The sequence below is a fragment of the Papaver somniferum genome, chromosome 3 (genome assembly GCF_003573695.1).
Source record: "Papaver somniferum cultivar HN1 chromosome 3, ASM357369v1, whole genome shotgun sequence".
Taxonomy (NCBI): domain Eukaryota; kingdom Viridiplantae; phylum Streptophyta; class Magnoliopsida; order Ranunculales; family Papaveraceae; genus Papaver; species Papaver somniferum.
Genome location: NC_039360.1, coordinates 70,376,636 through 70,385,786, shown reverse-complemented (window position 1 = coordinate 70,385,786; position 9,151 = coordinate 70,376,636). Strand labels below are relative to the sequence as shown.

Sequence of the window (9,151 nt, the reverse complement as noted above, 5' to 3'; positions counted from 1 at the left end):
ATGTACTAGTATTGTGTTCCAGTACAACGTAATCAAAACTAGCTGCTACAGCCATGATCTAATCAGAATCCAATTTCTTTGCCGGAATTCTTAACCCCCCTAAAACCAGACTAATATACTTCAATTTTCACCATGAATGAAAATAAAAAAATTGATCAAAAAATACCATCAACAAAGAGCCGAAAATCAAATGAATTAATTGAATCAATAAGATGATTGACTACAAATAAAATTCATCAGAAAAAAGAAAAAAAATCATCACTGCATCATAATATGTACCATCAGTAGTCATCAGAAAACATGTCGGCGGTGATTTCTTCATCAGTTGAAGTAGTATTCCCAAACCCAAATTCGTATTCTTGAGAATCAAAGAGCAACTCATTTATCATCTCTTTATTCAGATAATCATCATCAACAATTTCATTACCAGCCGGTTTATCCATCAACGCAATAAGGGACTTGTCTTCGTACGAAGAAGACGAACAAGAAGAAGAAGAAGCTGTATTACTGGTCATCATCTTTAAGTCGTGAGATCTCTTTGCGACGCACTTCTGGAGTTGTTCCATATCGCTTCTCATCGGTATCAACTCATCCAAATTCAATCCATTCATATATATATCCAACCTAGATTTATCACTACTAGGCCCCAATCCAGAATTTATCAATGACTCCAAGAAAACCCCTCTTTTCTTTTCAGCTTCATCATCGTTTTTCTGAATTTCAGACGCTTTGTTAACAAATCGATCGAGTATGAGATCAGGATTCCCACAAGCATAGGGTTTTCCGGCAGGGAGAAAGCTTCTGGTTCTCTTTTAACTTGCATATACCTCCTCTGTTGTTCATCATCATCATCTGAATTTCAGAGGCTTCACCATTAATGTTATTAAGAAACCTCTCGAGTATGAGATCAGGATTTCCACAAACAAAGGGTTTTCCGGCAGGAGAAAAAGCAATCAGTGCAGTTTCTGCACCAGTTAAAACAGATAATTCAGTTTCCTTCTTGAACAAACCCTTTCGTCTCTTGGAGAATGTAACTTGTAATCTTGACTTGTTTGTTATTTTTTCAATCTTTATCTTCCTACGACCTTCACCTCCTTTTCTTTGTTTCTTCATCTTCATCATCGCTTGATTATTCATCTTCATCATCGCTCGATTATTCATCTCTATCATTGCTTGATTATTCATCTTCATCATCGCTTGATTATTCATCTCTATCATGGCTTGATCATACATCTCTATCATCGTTTGATTATTCATCTTCATCATAGCTTGATTATTCATCCCTATCATGGCTTGATTATACATCTCCTTAAGAGTTAGCAGATCAGAACAAAGAGAGTTAACAGATACAAGACAATGGAGTAGTAGTACTGGTATTATATAGAAAAAAGAGATATCAAAAACTAGACGTTAGAGTTGCTGTAATTATGAAGTAAAAACGATTTATTTGAAATTGAAACTAAAAGTGTTCGGTGACAATATTAATTAGGGCCCTTTGCTCTCACATCATAGAATACAGCTGTCGGCCAAACATCGGAAGATTGTTCGGAAGTGTCCTTGCAACGGGAGGAGTACCAATTGCAACAAAATGTCATCTGTAGCTTAATTGACTAGTTCGCACTTTTGCCAAAAAGCCAATGTCATATGTTCAATGCAAGCTGCTTGGGGACTGACTAAATAGACTTCTTGATAACTCTTTCTAGTTCTCCAAGAATTTAAACTTCATCCATTACCAAGTTCAAACAGGAAAAAATTTTCAAAATGGAAAAATTTAATCACAATCCAATTTCTTTGCCAAAATTCTTGACCTCTCCCAACAACAAAGATAAAAACTGTAAAAAATCTGATCAAAAATTCCCAACAACAAAGAGACGAATAATCAAATGAATTAATTGAATCAGTAAGATAATTGAATACAAATACAATTCCTCAAAAATAAATTTATCACTGCATACATTAACTGGTCATAAACTTAAACAACAAAGCCTTAGAAAATATGATCAGTACTAGTAGTAGTCATCAGAAAACATGTCGGCGGTGATTGGTTGATCAGTTGAAGTAGTATTCCCAATCCCAAATTCATATTCTTGAGAATCAAAATCAAAGAGAAACTCATTTACCATCTCTTTATTCTGATAATCATCATCAACAAATTCATTACCAGCCGGTATTGTCATCAACGCGAGGGACTTATCTTCATATGAAGAACAACAAGAAGAAGAAGCTACGTTACTTGTCATCTGTAAGTCATGAGATCTCTCTGAGACGCGCTTCTGGAGTTGTTCTATGTCACTTCTCATCTGTATCAATTCATCCAAACTCAATCCATTCATATATGTATCCCAACAAGATTTATCATTACCAGCCCCCAAATCAGAATTTATTAATGAATCCAAGAAAACCCCTCTTTTCTTTTCAGCTTCTAGTTCTCCTTCAACTTCCAAACACCTCCTCTGTTGTTCATCATCATCTTTCTGAATTTCACGCGCTTCACCATTAATGTTATTAAGAAATCTCTCGAGTATGATATCAGGATTCCCACAAACATAGGGTCTTCCGGCAGGAGAGAAAGCAATGAGTGCAATTTGTGAACCAGTTAAAACAGATAATTCAGTTGCCTTCTTGAACAAACCCTTTCGTCTCTTGGAGAATGTAACCTGTAACTTTGATTTGTCTTTGATTTTTTCAATCTTAATCTTCTTACGACCATCACCTCCTGGTCTCTGCTTTTCATCTCCATCATCATCACTTGATTCATGAACAGAGAGTTGAGTAACAAATAGAATTGGGTGAACTACTGGTAGCATAGCTTACCTTATATAGCGTTAAGAATGGCCGGAGTTAGGAAAGTATCTAAAACGAGGACGATAGGCAATGACTAAGTATAGCCGATAATTTTACTAAATACAACCCTCGATTCTACACTACGTATGCTTCAAATCCCACCTGATTATAAATTAGAAGTTGGGTTTTCTTATTTTTGAAAAGGTAGCATAAAAGACTTAAAGGAGGTACATTCGAGGGTGTGTACCACCCCTAGCATCAATACTTACAATTGAATTTAAAATACTTGGACAGTGGAAATCCCAAAGATGGGCGGTCGAGTTTTCTTGCATTTGTTTATCCACGACATGATTTTCCAGTTCATCAGCGGCTTGGTTTGCTTCTATGTAGTGGTGTTTTAGTTGTATATCACTAATGTTGCTAAGTTGTTTTTGGATTTCTTTAATAAACTTTTTAATATACCATGTGGGTGTGGCTATTGTTGAGGGTGAGTGAGTCGGCTTCAAAACATACTATTGTCTGATTCTTCAAATTTGCCACTTTTGTCGCCAGAAAGTCCCGAGTCTCTGCGAGCAGTGTCGTACTTATTCCTGTCGGTGTTGCAAAAGATTCTATGGTGTTGCCAAGATGGTTTCCACAAATGATTCCTGGTCCTGCTAGTCCAGTCTTTCCTTTTTCTGCTTCGTCCGATTTTTACCCAGTTTTCTTTCAGTGGTTCCATCATACCATGATTTGTAGCGTCTTGTGTTAGTTGTTGCCGTGTTGTTGTTGTTGTCGTGTTTATTGTTGGCCTGGTGATAACTTGAGTATGGTGTTGGGCCCAATATTCAGCGTTATTTTGATATTTTGGCCTGGTGCCATGCACTTTTAGTGATTTTAGAAGAGCATGCTTGAATCAATCAAAATAACATACCCAAAATTCACAGTAAACTAGCGACTCAATTAAAAGATAATGATTTTATATTATCGCAATAAAAACTGGGCAGATTACATCATTTTCCCAAAATATTCACAGTAAATTCATGATAGTATGAAAATGAACAAATCCAACTCATAAATGAAAGATAAAACACAAAACTACAACTTTTATTAAGATCATAAATCATTTTAACATCATTAAGGTTAGGTAAATCAATCAAAAGCATGATAGTACTTTCAGAAATCATCATTTAAATTACAAGAAACATTCAACGGTAAATTTACGTCGGAAAGTTCTCAAATTTTAATAAGAGATACATAATCATGTTATTTATCAATAGGAGAAGCCTGATCATGAATAAGGGATATATATTTATTGAGATAAATTACAGAGATCAATACAAAGACATACAAAATAAACACCAAAGATAAACACTAAAAAAGAAAGAGTTTCACATTTTGCCTCAATCATATTAATTCTCTACTGATTTTGCTAAGTAATCTTCCCCGAAGACTTTAGATCTGACTCATCTTCTTCTCCCTCTTTATAGCTTGTGGTTTTTAACTTTTCGAATACCTTTCTCCGCATTTATAATAAACTTTATACTAATGTTATTGTTAATGTTGGATCTAATATTTATTATTTTCAAATTGTTTCTTTATCCTTTTTTTTCTTAATGTATTTTCTTAGTTAAAATTAAGTAGGTGACTTTATTTCCACCCTTAATTTGGTAGTTCAAACAATCATCTAGACTAAGACAACGAAAACAATTACCTAAGCTAACTTGGATAAATAAAATCCAGGTATTGCTAATAAAATATTGTCCATGCATATTCCTAGGATGGGAGTAGACACCTTAATTTGGATTTTTGATAACAAAGGCAGATTCACTGTAAAAAAAAAGTGCCTGCAATACCTTAATGTCATCTAGGAATCATAGTCAAGATCTATAATCATCGGTCATCTAGTGTTTGGAATGGTTTATGGAAAAATAAACTTCCACATAGAATAAACTTTCATTTGTTAACTCAATCTAAAGCTAGTGGAAGTTAGGGAATATGTAATAGTTTCTTGACTCTTTACACAAGTAGAATACACAGTACCTTGGAAAGGGATTCTGTGGAGAATAACAACGCTAGAAGGTGAACCGATTTTAACTACTAGTATCAAACCTAAATTCATAAATCTTAATGCCTTCAATTGAATTACATCTTGTAAGCGAACCTCAAGGTGGTTCTTTAGCAGAGAATCTGATAACTAAGCAAACCTGTTACTCAGTGAAACAAGAAATTTTGGGGTTAGCTTGGTGAAAATCTTTGACTAATAACAAGTGGACAAGAACATAACTTGAATCATTGTTTTGCAATGAAGAATAATTCATTTATCTTATTAATTTCAATTTAAACTTTTAGTCGTTTTATTTAATTTCTTTTGCTTTACAAAAATAAAACAAACCCCCCCCCTCCCCCACCACCACCACCCCCGTGACATTATAAGACAGCCAAAACCTCTTGCCCAACTTAAACGTTTAACCACTTTATTTATTTTATTTTGTTCTAAAAGACTAAAATAAAGCCCCTCTATGTGACATTATAAGACAACTAAAATCTCTTTCTCTTCATGGGAAGTAACTTAACTACCACCATATTACTTGTTAATTAAGTGGAAAATATTCATTAATTTGTTGTGTTACGACACGTATCAGAAATCTAACTAAAGAGGTTCTCATGCTTTTAGGCATACTAGATCTCTTAGTAACGTTAAACATGTTCTTATGGAGTAGAATATTCACAATTTTGGCAACATACGACAACAATTGAAACTAGTGAATGATCAGTTAGCTACTTTTAGAAGTAATAACATTGGTCATAACCTTAATAATGTTAAGGAGCTTGAAGAAAAGTTGTAATACCTAGTGATTATTTCTTATGGGGATAGAAACACTAGGTATCTGCATGATAAAGTCAAATTCAGGAAGAGAAGGACTCAGATTGGCTCAATTCATCCTTAGATAGGAGTGTGGCTGACTGATAAAACTAGTATAGCTAATGAGCTGAAAAGACATTTCTCTAGCATGTGCCACTCATCCAACACTCTTAATTCTGCTTGTATGCTTGGTGATATTGTTCCATGTATTTTTTATGAGGATAAAATTTTCCTACTAGTATTCCTTCTGTCGAGAACATTGGGGGCATTGTGTTTCAAATGCAACCTTAGACAGCTCTGGGACCTGATGGGTATCTACCGGTTTCAATCAAGATATGTGGGTTGAAGTGGGGGAAGATACTATAAAGGTAGTTCAAGCTTTCTTCAACTTTAAATTCCTGTTAAAGCAGATGAATCATAATTTCATGTATCTAATACCTAATATCTAGTATCATAAGCATGCTTCTGACTTTATACCAATTAGTTTAAGCAATGTTTCTTATTAAATTATAAGTAAACTGCTAGCTAGTAGGCTCAAGAAAGTCTGGTATAAGTACATCAGTCCTCATCAAGGGGCCTTTCTTTCGTCTTGGCAGATAACTGAGAATATTTTCCTTGCTCATGAAGTTGTATATAGTACGAAAAAGTGTAAAGCTAAAGTCAAAGGCCTTATGGCTATCAAGATCGACATGTTTAAAGCATTCAATAGAATAAAGTGGGGTTTTCTTGTTGATGTGCTGAAAGTTAGGTTTTAATGAGGATTGGTGCAAAATGATTTATGCTTGTATATCTATTGCTTTTATGTTTGTTCTTCTCTTTATGGTTCTCATGGTGATATCTTTTATCCTAAAAGGGGTCTTAGGAAGGGAGACCCCTTTTCACCCAACCTGTTTATTACTTGTATGGAGGACTCTAGGCTTATTCTTGCTGCTGGAAATGGAGGTAAGATTGAAGGAATTAAGGTGACCGGAGATAGTCCACCAATAAGTCACTTATTTTTTGCTGATGGTTGCCTTATTTTCATTAGAGCTAATAACAAGTGTGCTAAACATACTGATAACATTATCAAAACTTTTAATAAGCATTCTGGATAGTCAATCAATTTTGACAAGTCTGGGATTGCTTTTATTCCCAAAATGAATAAAAAAACTCGGATTAGTAATACCATAGAAATTAAGAGACTTGACCTCCAAAATACTTAGGGGTTCCTCTCAATAGAGGAATAAGATGGAGATATTTGGCCATCTATATGGTGGATTTCATGACAAGTTAGCGAGCTGGAAGAGCAAGCATATAAAAAACCCTACTAGAACCGTAATGACTCAAGTTGTGCTTGGATCATTGGCATCTCATCATCTTTTTTTTTTTTCCGATGCCGACCAAGCTCATAGATAGGTTTGATACCATTCAGCGAAAATATTCTCAAAACAAAAGGCAAACTAAAAAAGGGTTAAATCTTAAGTGTTGGGATAATACTGCAATGTTGAAAGTACTATATAAGGGGCTTGAATATTAAGAAAACAATTGATTTGAATAATACTTTGCTTGTTAAATTAGTGTGGAGGAATGTTAACTGATTCTGATTCAATGTGTGCTAGGATTTTGAAACATAAATATTTCCTAAACAGTAGCTCTTTTCACACAGCTAGTAAACATGAGTCATGGGTTTGGAAAGGGATAGATGCAGGTTTTAAAAAATAAAAGAAAAAAAAGGAGTATTACTGTCGGGAGGTTGGATATGGATCGCAAATCTCTATTTGGGATGATAGATGGATCCTTGGTAGGTCTGAATTGGTTTCATCAAGGTTTCGGTCTATGAACATTAGAATTGTAGATCAACTTATTATGCATGAAACTAATACTTGAAACTTGGGTATACAGTGTGTTGTTTGATATTGATACAGTCAGAGACATGGTTAAGATAAACCTAAAATTTAAAAGGGAAGATACAATGAGATGGACTCCGCCCCCTAATGGTCTTTTCTCGGTTAAGACTGCGTATAGAGTGATAAACAGTGCCTCACACGGCCCTACATATGTTGATGATCAGATGCAATTTTCTTGGACCAGGATCCAGATTTTTTTTTTGCCATCTAAGATCTTACACTTCATGTGGAAATGTGTCCACAATTGTCTTCTTGTTAGGGACATGCTCGTTAGGCATGTATTGATTATCAATCATATTTGCCTCCTTTACAGGTATTATTGGTGGGCGTTCGTTTAATACATGGACCAATAGTTGGTTTACGCCAAGTAGCATGCTGCAAGAAAGTATGATTATTGCGGCAGGGTATACTATATGGAATACTTGAAAGGCTAGTTGTTATTTGCTTTTTGATAATTTACGTATGTGGGAAGATGAAGTACGTAGTAAGTTTTGTGAAAAAGAGATAATGGATAGAAATGATCATCTAGTAAAACATAGAACCGTTAGGTTGAAAGCCAATGCAGCTAGGGAGACAATTATATGGACACATCCCAATGCTGATTTTATGAAAATTAATTTTGACGCAGGTTTTTATAAAGAGCATAACACCATATGATCAGGACTAATTTTATTTGGTGATACAGGTGCCTTCCATGGATCTAGGTGCATAGCCGGACTAACGGAAGACGGACTGTAGTTTCTTTGGAAGCTGTCAAATGGGTGAAAGAGAGTAATATTTATAAATTGCACTTAAAGGGTGACTATCTGAATGTAGTATTGGTTATAAATGGTAGAGTAGGTAATAATCTTATAACAATGGATTATAAGTAACTTTTAAAGGGTTTTAACTTTTAATAGTGGGTATATACCCATGTCCTTATGGCAATTCCTACGGTAATGGCCAAATAAAATCTTTTGTTGAGCCGGGTGCATGACCAAACACGTTTTTCTACTATGGGAAAAGAAGTGGGTAGTTGATCATCAAACGCCAGAACGAAGACCACACGCCCGAGTGTGAAGATTACACGTGGTGTTCGATCCATAACCGCGGGCGTGAGAAGCAAAAATTCCAATGGTTAACAGTTCTTTTCCCAACAGCTATAATTTTCAAAACTTATAAATTCCTTCGTATGAATTCATTTTCACTCAAGCCACTACTATCTCTTCTTCTAAAATTCTTCTAAACAAAATTTACTTATTCTTAAAAGAAGTCTTGATACAAAAGAGATAGTTGATAAAGAAAAGCGCTCAATACTTTAAGGCACAAAAGAGATCGAAGACATGAACCGCTATCGCGGCCTGCCACAAATGTAGATTATACTCAAAATCGGGAAGCAGAGTTTGCTTCTCCGAGTGTCGTTGTTACTCTATCATTAATAGAAGGTCAAGTGTCGGGACATCAAGAGTCTAACAAGGCCCTAAAAATCCCTCTTACTTAGTAATGGACACTTAATTTTGAAGATCACCACACTAAAACAAAAGCGATTCTTCTTTCTTAGTTAGGTCTTGGAACTGGGATAACCTGGGTCTTATAGTCATTATAAAATGAGAGGTGGATTTAAAGACTTAAAGGTTGTTTATGAAGGTCTACCCCT

The 9,151-nt window shown here is 35.0% G+C and overlaps 2 protein-coding genes across 2 annotated transcripts; both read right to left on the bottom strand.

The window, feature by feature from the left end:
* Window positions 1–281: 281 nt before the first annotated feature.
* On the bottom strand, window positions 282–1,119 carry LOC113359561 (agamous-like MADS-box protein AGL29). Its single transcript, XM_026603173.1, has 2 exons — window positions 828–1,119; window positions 282–727 (listed from the first exon to the last, which is right to left on the bottom strand). Exons 1-2 carry the CDS (start codon window positions 1,117–1,119, stop codon window positions 282–284), a joined length of 738 nt encoding a protein of 245 aa, XP_026458958.1.
* An 887-nt stretch (window positions 1,120–2,006) lies between these two features.
* Window positions 2,007–2,807, bottom strand: LOC113359560 (agamous-like MADS-box protein AGL23). The gene has a single exon (XM_026603172.1). It carries the CDS (start codon window positions 2,805–2,807, stop codon window positions 2,007–2,009), a length of 801 nt encoding a protein of 266 aa, XP_026458957.1.
* Between the last annotated feature and the right edge of the window lie 6,344 nt (window positions 2,808–9,151).

What these genes read in the sequence shown, in the direction of transcription:
- LOC113359561 (XM_026603173.1), bottom strand. Translation starts at nt 1,119, where the DNA reads ATGAAGATGAAGAAACAAAGAAAAGGAGGTGAAGGTCGTAGGAAGATA. An exon ending in GATGATGAACAACAGAGGAG is followed by an intron (nt 728 to 827) that starts GTATATGCAAGT and finishes TTGTTAACAAAG; the next exon opens with CGTCTGAAATTCAGAAAAAC.
- LOC113359560 (XM_026603172.1), bottom strand. Translation starts at nt 2,807, where the DNA reads ATGCTACCAGTAGTTCACCCAATTCTATTTGTTACTCAACTCTCTGTT.